Raw genomic sequence first — 11,674 nt, 5'->3', positions numbered from 1 at the left:
GGATTTATTATTGTGGAGCTAATTGATCTTTTTGGATCATCCATGGGACACACTGACTGATCCTGATGGTAGAAGGATTGTCTCCAAGTCTGTCTTGGGCAATAATAAAAAATTAGGCAAAAGAAAAATAATTCTGACAACCACAAGTGCCTGTGAGGGTTTCTTCTCTGCACAGTTCACCAGTGCAAAATTGTACTGGATCATTGCCAATGTTGTCCTTTATTGTTGTTTATACAGAAATACAAATGTGAACTTGAGCAGCTATTTGCCCAGCTCAGGAGGGAAAGTACAGCTTGGCTGCTGGCAATTCAGCCTGGGGAAGATTGGTGGTTACAATCCATCCAGAAAATAAAGCAACTCTGCCCCTGAGATCAGTCAAACCTTGCTGATGCCCTCCTGATCTTGGTTGGTGTGAACTGATAATTTATGCTGAGCTCAAAGACATTATAGATTGAGTCCAGTTGAATTCCTGATTCTCTCGAGCTGGCTCTTTGGAAGGAGCTCTTCTTTGCCTTATGGCTAAAGGTGATGAGTGTGCTGGGAGGGAAATGCAGGCTGTGCTGCACAGTGCTTCCCAGCTGGATCCCTGCCAGGGCCCAGGTAGCTCCCTGGTGCAGCTGTAATCTGAGCCTCTGCCGTGGATTTGTGCTGAATTCATGTTCAAGCCTCAGGTGTGACTGAACACATTTGTGTTCCTGCAGCCTGTTCCACACTGCAGTCCAGCAAGGAAACCTCTCCTGGGGCACAGATGGAGCTCTCCCCATGGATATCTTCTCTTTCTTCACTTTCCGAACAGCCCTGCACTCACAGCTTGCCACTTCAGTTGTAGAAATCTGAAATCCACATTTGGAAATCTGAAATAGTTGCTCTGCAAAGAATATTTTCCATGGAACAGTCTACAAGTGAGGTATTTATCAGCTGTCCAGAATGCTTTCCAAGCAGGGCTTGAAGATAAAGTAATGCTTTGTTCTGGGAGGTCGAGCAAGTTCATTTGGGAGTAACGGAGCTACTTCCAGCCATATCCCTTTTAAAAACCTCTCTGAACAAATTCGAGGGACCTGAGTAACTGTTAAAAATGCTTTAGCTGTGATTTCTGTTTGGTTGGAGATTATTTCATCAGCTGTAACCACATCTATTTCATTTCTGTTTGTATTCATGGTAAACTGTAAATCAGTTGAGGTAGCCTCAGTGAGATGGCTTTAGATGCAAAGGCTGTTTCAATCTCAGCTGGCTCTAGTGCTCTGGCAGGTTTGTGCCACAGAAACTGAAAATAAGAGGGGAATGCATCAGCTGTGCTCCTAATGATGTAATAGTTCAAAATATGTGTATTTCTCTTCCTGAGGGATTAGATGTTTACTCTGTAAAAAGACACGTGGAAGTGCTCTGTGCCCATTACAACAGCTGAAACTGCACCAAAATAACCAAACATCCACATTTTTTTTTAATTCTGTGTTAATTTTACTGCCCAATTTGAGGACAATTATTTCTTCTCTCTGTTCTTGATCCTCTGTCCTGCCCCATCACCCAAATTCTGTGCTCTCAGCCTCTGTATGCCATGGAGATAGAGCATGGGTCAGGTGCAGAAAGTGGGAATCCCAGGAGACTCTGCAAAGGGATTGTTTGTGTATTCCTTTATGCTTTGGGTGGAAATACTGAGAGGAAATTTATGCAATTGGAAAGTGGCATCAAGCTGGGAGGGGCTGCAAACCCCAAGGAAAACAGGATTCAGTCAGGGGTTGGTGTTTTAGAGAAACAAACAGCCTGAAAATTGAGTTTGTTTCCATGAAGTCAAGGCTTTATGTGCCTCAGACCTGGCTGGGAGAGGTTCCACAGAAAACCTGGATTGCTTTTGGGCACAGGCTGAATGCCATCCCAGTGCTGAGGTCCTGCAAAGCAGGCAGATGTCCTGTGGGGATGTGTGAGCTGTGACAGCTTTGCGGTTTTGGGGGGCAATCCAGCTTTCCCTCACTGCTGAGGGCTCAGCAGGGGAATTTGGGGTGCTGTGACACCAATTCCATGAGAATGGGCTGATTAGAGAGAGCCCGGTCAGAACTGACAGAAAGAATCCCAGATCTTGACGTTAGACAATTACAAGGAAAGATTGAAGGAGGTCACAGAAGAGAAGAGGGAAGGAAACATCGGAGCCCTCCGGTGTGGAAAGGGAAACTGCCCAGACTGGACTGCAGCAAGTGAGATCCTGGTTGGAAATTTGGAAGCCTGCTGATGAGAAGGGCTTTCCTACCTGGTCTGTGTGCAGCCATCTCTCAAAGAATGCCTGAAAAACAACTGTTTGGAACCCCCCTCTGCACATTTATCTGCTTTCCACGCGCTGGAAGCATCAAGCACAAGGTAAGAAACGTGGCACTGACAAATCCTGGTGTCAGCACAGCAGCTCTCATGACACAACTAGCACAGGAATGAGATAAAGCTGGTCAAAACACAGAACAACTGCCTGAGGGGGAAGGCTGTTTGTACTTCTTTCTGTGTTTGTGGATCTGCAGCATTTTTAGGCAAGAATCCAGAACTGCTCAGCATGAGCCCATGAAGGCTTCAAGTGGTGGAAGGCCTTAAGGTATATATTTATATAGATGCACACACATACATACATATATGTGAGTATATATAGTTAGTCATTATTTTTAAGTAGGATTTGGTGATGCTTCCTGGTGAAAGCTAATTAGATTCTCTCAAAGGAAAGTGAAGGAGAAGCACCAGAGAGGATTTCTGTGTGACACAGTAAGAAGGAAAATTAAAGCAGGAAAATCACTGCTGCCTGTTCAGATCCATGGGCACTGTCCTTTGCCTTCCCAAGGGCCAGTAATGATCTCTGGGATTACTCCAGCACCCTCCAAGAAGCATCATGTACCAGTTCCTCCCCTTAGTATAAATGCTACCATCTTTATAAATGGTTGTTAAACAGCCTTTTCCTCTTTTTGTTTGGTTTTTTTTTTTCCTTCTCCGCAGGCTCCAATCTCATTCTAGAAAGTGGAAAGCTCTGACTTGAAATACATCTGGTCCCTCCAGCCAGCCTGGAAGAGCACTTGGTGTGGAGGGTTGGGTTCTGAGGAAAGAGGAGAGCATGGATTGGGTCCTGAGAGAACAGGAGAACACAGGCTGGGTCCTGAGAGTGCAGGAGAACACAGGCTGGGTCCTGAGGAAGCAGGAGAACATGGGCTGGGTCCTGAGGAAGCAGGAGAACACAGGCTGGGTCCTGAGGAAGCAGGAGAACATGGGCTGGGTCCTGAGGAAGCAGGAGAACACAGGCTGGGTCCTGAGAGAGCAGGAGAACATGGGCTGGGTCCTGAGAGAGCAGGACAACATGGGTTGGGTCTTGAGACAGCAGGAGAGCATGGGTTGGGTCCTGAGACAGCAGGAGCACACAGGTTGGGTCCTGAGGAAGCAGCAGTGAGATGAAAATGCAGGAGCCTGATCCCCAGCTCCCTGCTGCTGTCCTCACTGAAGGTAATAATGAAAGGAATAACAATTAATGTGCTTGTAACCCCTTTGGAGACTCCACGCAAATACATTTTGTGTTCATCACAGGGACCAACCGAAGTTCTCACTGTGGGCACCTTTGCTTCCCTGGGAGCAGAAAAAGAGATTGATTTGAGCTTTTAAGGTAAGACTGCTGGGCTTGGGGAAGTTGATTTTTCATGGCTGTTGTAGAGGAAAAAATTTCCTTGGCTTAACCTTTACCCAAGGTGCTTTAGGATTGTGAAATGTTCCTTTGCTGGTCTCACACCTCAGTTTACCTTTCCTTCAGGCTCCTTTGCAGGGAGTGCCCCCCTTTGCAGGTAGTTCCTGGACTGAGAAAGGTGGAGTTAATCAGCTCAGGTGATAACTGTGTTAGCTCTCTGATAGGAGAGGAGTGGGTGATTTGATTCAATTGCAAAGGGTGTGTGAGGTGAAAAAATGGAATCTACAGAAAGTGGAATGAAATCAGAAAGGCTCCCCATGCACTAGAGCTGGGGTTAAAGCTCCCTGAAATGAAGAACTTGCTCAGACACTTTACAGGTGCTGCCTCATCACCCTGACTCTTACAATCTGATGCCTTCTGTGTTTATCACTTCAGAAAGACTGAAAAAGAAGCCACCAAGAAGCTTCATCCTCCTCTCAGAAATGATCAAGTTCTCTCAGAGTGAGGTACTTACAGCCCTCTTCCCTTTCTGTTTGCTCTTTGCAGAGTGAAAGCTGCTGGAATTCAGAAGTTGCCCTCCCTTCTCCTCCAGAAGATATGATTTCCAGGAAGGTGCTGCTGGGATCTCTTGTCTGCCTGGGTGCTGTTGCTGCAGTTCTCTGGTAAGCACTTGCTGGGCAGCTCGCTCATACCTAAAACACCCTGTGTAGATGCTGTGCTAAAACTCCTAGAACACAAAAATAAAGGCTGTGCATTTTATGGGAAGCCCCTCTTTGAGGTGTAAGAAAGAGCAGCAATTTGTGTGGTAGATAAAGAAGCACTGGTAGAGGGAGAAAGCCCTAAGGGAAAGAGGAGAAAAGGGCAATTGGGTCCAAATCAGGCTGCTAACACCAAGGTGACTCACAAACAAATGCCTGAGTATAGAATATTCCAGTTACATTTCAGCTCGGGCCTTAGCAGAGGTGATTATCTGTCTCCTCACACAGTCCAAACTCACCCCAGTGTCAGCAGGGACAGCTCTGTACCACAGACATCACAGCTCTCAAACACAGAATTTTGTAACTGAATATTCTGACAACTGAGTATGACTTATGGAGCAAACTCAAACATTGTTGGAAAGGAATCTGAGATAAGGCATTTCCATTAACTATTAAAATACTAATTATTAAATTATCAGGAATGATCGCATTTTTATGATGCTGCAGTTTGCTGTACTTTCACCTCGTGGGTAGCTGCATTTTGCCTCAGCAGCAGGACATTGTGCTAAGATGTGAACACAGCAGATCCTACACTAATTAATAAAGTAGATATGGAATTGGGTACCTCTCAAAATCTTTGCCAGGTCCTTAGGTGATGATGGAAAATCCTAGGAAGGTTTCCTTCAACATTTCCTGTCTTAAAACATTTCTTTGCTCTCGCAGGGCTGTAGCTGGGAGTGGAAAAGTGCACTACCTGCCCTACTACCTTCCCTGCCCTGAAATCTTGTAAGTATTTTGTCCTGTGCCTAATGAGTAACACGGATCATTGTTACAGTCCTGCTCTTCACTGACAGCGCAAACAGCGATTAACAGGTGGCTTGTTCTTTATTTATGAACCTGTAGTTAGTCACTCTCTTAAAACAAAAAGCTGCCGGTGCTGTTGGGGCCTGCCTGCCCTGCAGGGTCTCACGGGTGAGGGAGGCTTTGTTTGTTGTGGGTGCCAGAGCCCAGGACTGGAAGGTTAATGCAGCTTCCTTGGCTGGGTGGAATCCCACACCTGCACATGCACAACTGTGCTCCAAGTGTCCCCTGGCTGGACAGAGACACCTAAACCAGGGAGGTGAGATGAACAGGCACAGGAGGAGCTCTGGCACAGTCGGGAATAACCCCCCAGTTCTCATCAGGCTCCTGTTCCCCCCTCTCAGGTCTGTGCTCTGCCCCCACTGCGTGGATGTGTTTGTGCCATGGCAGCACCTGAGCTCTGCACCTGAGCAGGTGAAGGGGAGCTGCTTCTGGGAAATACCTTCTGAGCTTGGACCTGACCCGGCCTGGGTGCCAAGAGCTCTCCCAGAGCTGCACGGGAGGGAATTCACACTGTGCAGGGGCCAGGGCCATGGCCCCAGTGACCTCCTCACTGCCACATTGCCCCAGGGCTGGGATGTGACAAGCTGTGGCTTTTCCCATGACCTCCTGTTCTTATAATGACAAAGCCAAGCCATGCAAATAGAAAAAAAAAAATGATGTTTCATGGAGGTATTTCTGATTATTCCAAACCATTGTGCCTGGTCAGGTGCTTATTTCTCTGAATGCTGTTGGAAATGTGATTATTTCAGGTAGTTCAGCCCTCCAGGTGACCAGGAGCAGTTTTTCAGGGCATGGAGCACACACATGATTATTGCTGACAGTCCCACAGGGATTTTGACCCCTAAACCCCAGCCTGATTTCCTCAGAGACCGGGACTGCTGCCAGCACCTCTCTGTCCCTGTTGGGTTGTGTGTTCTGTCCCAAAGCTGTCCCTCTGGGGAGCCCTGGAGGTGTGCAGGTGCTGCCCAGCCCTGGGCCAGGCAGGGCAGTGTCCACGGCAGCTGGGTCTGCATTTGGACAGCAGGTCCTGAAGCCAAACTTGGCTGATATTTTAAGAAAAGCATAACAATCCCTCTCATTTCCCACCCCATCGTGCAGCTCCATGAAACTCCAATATACAGAAGAGAAGCTAATCCAGCTTTTCCCCCAGTAAGTACTGGCTTTTTATCTCCTGACCTTTAAACTGCTGCTCCACTCTTCCAGGCATATTCATGTATTATTCAATGGACATTTCTTCCTTTTTACAGATTATTTTATCAGCAGCCAAGAGTGCTGGCGCCAAAGTAAGTTTCTTTGTTTGAGCTTTGTTTCTGCTGAGTTTGGTTTGGGCACTTTGCAGCACTCACGGTTCCAGAGTCCTGGGGCACACTGAGCAGGACCTTGTTCCATGAGAATCCAACCACAGGGGTGTGTCAGCAGCTGCCCGTGCTGCCCCGAGCTTGGGTTTGGGTACTGTACACTCATTAACACACTTCCTGTTAATTCCCAATTATCACATTGGCACGAACACTCTGTCAAGGCCAGGAACTCTTTTTGAGGTGGCAGATCTGTAATAGCTGTAAGTAAAAAATTACTTATCTTATCTGTAGGTAAGATATTACAGCTCTGTAATATCTGAAAGTGGGAAATGCCTTCTGGAGCCGTGCTGAGGCTGGAACCAGCTGTGGGAGAGCTTTGAACCCATTCAGGGCAAAATAAAGCAGGTGCTCTGTGTGACCTCCAGCAAACACAGCCAAATCTCTGAGGCACAGCCAAAGCAGGGAGTTCAAGGGAAGACTTGGGACAGCAGCACTAAGAAGTGGCTTGGACGAGCTCTCTGTGCAGCCCAGGTTGTTACAGCCTCCTTTGGCCTGACTTTTACCTGGAGCAGTTCACCTTCAACAGCCACATTCCTTTGCATGCTAATAAACACACCCTGTTGGTACACACACACACATATATATCATTTCCCCCACTTATTCAGGATGTGCTCAGCCTGAATATTTCTTCCACATTGGAGTAAATTTCAGTGCTTGATCAGCTGGTATGTACTGGGCTAAATGAGGGGAGGTTCTTGAAGCTTTCCATGCTCTGTGTCTCCTGGAGGGAGGTCACTGGCACTGAGAGGATGAGCATGGCTCATTGGGAAAGCCAGGGCAGCCCTTTAAAATCAAATTTACAGAGCTTAGAGAAGTGAGCGTGCCTGTTTCCTTCCCTCTCCAATAAAAAGGATAATCAACCCAGCAACAGGACAGATCAGTTCGTGCATTTCCCCCAACCCAAATTCTTCTTCCTGTATAATTTAATCTTTCAATCACAGGCATTGCTGCAGGAAGGAGGGAAAGTGTTATTCCTGTATCCTCTCAGACTGAAAGCATTAGATCTGGGCTGGAAGATCCGAGTGGATCTGCTGCCTGCAGCACCAGGCTGCTCCCCACAGCTCCCCCAGTTTGCTTCTGGTGCTGTTTTGCCTCGGAACTGTGTCAGGTGGGAGCCTGGCAGCCCCCGGGTGTGACAAATTTCATTAGCAGAGAGCTCCAGCTCCTGGCCTGGAGTGAATGTGAGCAGGCTGGGGTGAATTCCACCACAAATGACATCTCCTTTTAGAATCAAAGAGGTAAGAATGAAACACTGAAAACAAGGCAGCAAATTGAAACAGCATTGCAGAGCTGTGATAGGGCAGAATCAGACTCTGCTGCATTTATATTCAGTATTTCCACTTCCCTCACAGGAGATTAAGGATTTTTTCCTAACTTTGTTACACATTTGAATGCTGGCTCACATACAGCATTTTAAATTATATCTGAATGTGTTGGAGCTATATATAAATACTGGAAAAATAAGCTGTCATGCTGCAAGCTGTGTTTTAATAACACAGCGATGGGCTATATTTTAGAGTAATTTTCATATTATTATTACTTGTGTTTTAATCTGCATGTAGCAATCTGCATCAGGCTGGTAGCAAACAGGCACAGCTTCCCATTCGGAGAGTTCAGTGGTCATTAAACTCTCCTCAGCAGGAAAGTCCTTAAATGAGATTTTGGCAGATCCTCAGCTTTTTGCTGATGTGTTAAGTGCTTAATTTCAGCCCAGGAATTGAAATGTCCATGCTCTGTAACCTCAAATAAGAGTGCAGGGAGAAAATATCTGAGGCTAATACCTTCCATGGCGAATTAATGCTGATTCACACTCTTCTCTAGCTGCCTTTTTCGTGCTTCTTTCCCATTTCCTGGCCTCAAACCAGCAGGAACAGCTCCGTTTCATGAACATTTCTGGCTTTTTTTCCCCTGCAGGCGCCAGGATGTGCTGACAGTCACACCATGGCTGGCCCCCATCGTCTGGGAAGGGACCTTTGATCCTGAGATCCTGGACAGTGCCTACAGACCCCTGAACCTCACCATAGGGGTGACAGCCTTTGCTGTAGGAAAGTAAGGGAAGCACTCAGTGGACACAGCTCTTGGGGTGATGCCCTTCCTCTGTGGCAAGATGATTTGGGCTTTCCTTTCCCTGAAATTTGCCCTGGTTTATGGGGGGTTTGTGCCCCTGTAGTGTGTCTGGAATCACACAAGCCCACAGGCTGACAGCGCTCGAGGTACCTGAGGTGTGGGCAGAGCTTTTTAAGAATTAGCAGGTGCCTTTGGAATCGGAGCTGATCAAAATGGGGATAATCCACTTACTCCTTGTCCTCCACTCCACCTGTTCCACGTGTGGTGAGTGGATTCGTGCAGTGGTAATCAGTGAACTCTCCTCCCTCCTTGGCCTGCATTCTCTAACGTGCCCTTCATAATCCACCACACATCCCCTTGGAATCCCAGAATGGTTTGGGTTGGAGGGGACCTCAAAGTTCATCTCCTTCCACCCCCTGCCATGGGCAGGGACACCTTCCACTAGACCAGGTTGCATCAACCCGTCCTTGGACCCTTCCAGGGATCCAGGGGCAGCCACAGCTTCTCTGGGCACCCTGTGCCAGGGCTTCCCCACCCTCACAGGGAGCAATTCCTTCCTAAAATCTGGTCTAACCCTGCCCTCCTTCAGCTGAAGGCCATTCCCCTGATGCCTTAGATCCCTAGAACAGAGACTAGATGGAGCTAAACCATAAAGTTGGGATTTATTAAGAGGCCTCAATAGATCCACCTTGGGCAGCACAACCCAAAATGGCCACCAAAAAATGGACAACCAGTCATGGGGGCTCACACTTTTATAAGTTCTGCTCCATTTGCATCTTGGCGTTAATCGTCCAGTTGCAGCTTTAGGTTATGAAGTCCTATCCTTCTTGTTTTCCTCTCTTCATTCCACTGTTGTTTGTGCTGTTGGGCCTGAGATTTGGATCATTTGTCCTTGGTCCCCTAGACCAAGCTAGAGCAGCTAGAGAATTGAATAGAATTCAATTTTTTTGAATTGAATAGAATTCGATTTTTTGAATTGAATAGAATTCAATTTTTTTGAAATTTTTTTCTGAAAATAATAGACTTCCTTGCTTTGTCTCCCTGCTCTGTGCAGAGAGCTCGCCACCCCCTAATACGAACCCAGACCCACACACTCAAGCAGCACAGAACCTGAAAAACACTAAAGCTAAACCTGAGGCGTCGGCCCTTTCCTCCATCACTCCCTGCCCTTGCAGAAGGCCCGCAGCAAGGCCCTGCCTGTCCCTGCTGTGCCCCACGGGCTGTGTCTGCTCAGGTACACGAGGTTCGTGCGTCGCTTCCTGGAGTCGGCGGAGCGGCACTTCCTGCGCGGCTACCGGGTGAACTATTACATCTTCACCGACAGCCCCCAGAGCATCCCCCGGCCCCGGCTGCAGCCCGGCCGCAGGCTGCTCACCGTCCCCGTGCAGAAACACCCCGGCTGGCAGGAGATCTCCATGCGCAGGATGGAGGCCATCAACCAGCACGTGGCCAAGGAGAGCCACGGCCAGGTGCAGTACCTCTTCTGCCTGGACATCGACATGGTGTTCCACAACCCCTGGGGCCCCGAGACCCTGGGGGACACGGTGGCGGCCATCCACCCCGGCTACTTCGATGTGCCGCGAGAGCAGTTCCCTTATGAGAGGAGGAGCTCCTCAGCAGCCTTCATCCCTGAGGGAGAAGGGGATTTCTACTACGGAGGGGCCGTGTTTGGAGGCTCGGTCAAGAAAGTCTATGAGTTCACCAAGATCTGCCACATGACCATCCTGGCAGACAAAGCCAACGGGATCATGGCAGCCTGGCAGGAGGAGAGTCACCTCAACAGGCACTTCTTGTCCCACAAACCCTCCAAGCTGCTTTCTCCAGAGTATATATGGGATGACAGGAAGCCAAAGCCCCCCCAAATCCGCCTCGTGCGTTTTTCCACGGTGAATAAGAACTACAAAGAGGTCAGAAACTGACCATCCCTGCACGCAGAGATCCTCCATGCAGCCAAACCCACTAAAATTAGTTCCTCCAGAATGTGCCCCACCTTGAATTTTCGTTCCTGGTAGGAGCAAACTGGGAAGGGGCCATGTGCACAGTTCCCCTGGAGAACAGAGTCTAAATGCATTTCAGAAGCAGCAGTCAAAGTGAAGGTGAGACTGAAAATGTTTCTGGATTCCCACTCTTTGTAAATACATCCTGCTTGAGGCTGTAGCACACAAAAAGGCATCCACAAGGCCAGTTATCCAATGCATGGCTGTAGTTGCCTTTGCCTGAGCCTTTTCCCGAGGCCTGGTGGAAGTTTAACAAGATCAAAATGGTATTTGACGTTCCTGTGGAGGAGAAGACCTTGGGTTTTGGTAAAGACCTTTTCACTTCTTTTCACTTTAAAAAAAGGAACATTGCTGGGCAATAAATTTTCCTGAATTGTGATTTAAACTAACGCCTTTTGTCAGAATCAGGAGAAACTTGCACTCAGAGCTCGCTATCCCTGGCTGGTGTGCAGCAGGATTTCTTAGACATTCTCAGCGGAGAGCTGGTGCCAGGCATTGCCAGTGAGAGCCCTGGTCCGACAGGACAAACAGCGTGAACTCATCTGGCAGTTATCTCCCAAATTCCAGTCTGTGCTTTGGAGACCCAAGTGTAGACAGAACTGGCACAGCTCAGAGCAGACTGAACTTCTTCAGGTTTATTTCAATCACAGATGTGCTCTGAACCTTCTCCCTGGGTCACACGTCTCTGTGGATCATGTAATCTTTTCCAACACAGAAAATCTGGTTTTGAGATGTTCATGTTCCTCTCCATTGCTTCAGCCCTCTCCAATTTTTCTGAGCTCTGTGAAATAAATTGGCGAGGAGCTGCTGGAGCTGACAGCACGAGCTGATGCCTTTCCAGCAAACAGGATGATTTCATTCCACAACGAAATGCTCTGGAGGAGCTGGGAGTTCAGTGTGGAGCTGGAAGCGGGCTGGGGTTAACATTTCCTCTCCCTGCATGTGCTGAGGAGCTGGAGCAGGCGTTTAGAGCCTGACAGCTCCCTCGGGTGAGCACGGCGAGGCTGGCAGCTGGGGTCACAGCACAGGGGTGCCTGCGCCACCTCCCTTGTC

The 11,674-nt window shown here is 48.2% G+C and overlaps 1 protein-coding gene across 3 annotated transcripts; it reads left to right on the top strand.

Annotated features, from left to right (window-relative positions):
• The first annotated feature begins 3,332 nt into the window (after positions 1-3,332).
• On the top strand, positions 3,333-11,317 carry LOC119709056 (globoside alpha-1,3-N-acetylgalactosaminyltransferase 1-like). 3 transcript variants are annotated; one of them, XM_038156346.1, is made up of 8 exons: positions 3,333-3,462; positions 3,544-3,619; positions 4,184-4,299; positions 5,059-5,121; positions 6,298-6,348; positions 6,447-6,482; positions 8,472-8,606; positions 9,859-11,317. In XM_038156346.1, exons 3-8 carry the CDS (start codon positions 4,235-4,237, stop codon positions 10,541-10,543), a joined length of 1,035 nt encoding a protein of 344 aa, XP_038012274.1. In that variant the 5' UTR covers positions 3,333-3,462; positions 3,544-3,619; positions 4,184-4,234; the 3' UTR covers positions 10,544-11,317. The 3 variants fall into 3 exon arrangements, with proteins under 3 accessions (XP_038012274.1, XP_038012275.1, XP_038012276.1); XM_038156347.1 differs by lacking the exons at positions 3,333-3,462; positions 3,544-3,619 and adding an exon at positions 3,923-4,014; XM_038156348.1 differs by lacking the exons at positions 3,333-3,462; positions 3,544-3,619 and adding an exon at positions 4,058-4,143 and having other exon boundaries at positions 4,230-4,299.
• The last annotated feature ends 357 nt before the right edge of the window (positions 11,318-11,674 follow it).

This window comes from Motacilla alba, chromosome 17, assembly GCF_015832195.1.
Source record: "Motacilla alba alba isolate MOTALB_02 chromosome 17, Motacilla_alba_V1.0_pri, whole genome shotgun sequence".
In the NCBI taxonomy this organism is placed as follows: Eukaryota; Metazoa; Chordata; class Aves; order Passeriformes; family Motacillidae; genus Motacilla; species Motacilla alba.
Note: the sequence above shows the minus strand (reverse complement) of the source record. Positions and strands in the feature narration are given on the sequence as shown.

Bases quoted from the DNA above. Each gene is read 5' to 3' on its own strand.
- LOC119709056 (XM_038156346.1), top strand. From the start codon at position 4,235: ATGATTTCCAGGAAGGTGCTGCTGGGATCTCTTGTCTGCCTGGGTGCT. The intron at 6,483-8,471 runs GTAAGTTTCTTT...TTTCCCCTGCAG, and splicing joins CCAAGAGTGCTGGCGCCAAA to GCGCCAGGATGTGCTGACAG. The intron at 8,607-9,858 runs GTAAGGGAAGCA...GTGTCTGCTCAG, and splicing joins ACAGCCTTTGCTGTAGGAAA to GTACACGAGGTTCGTGCGTC.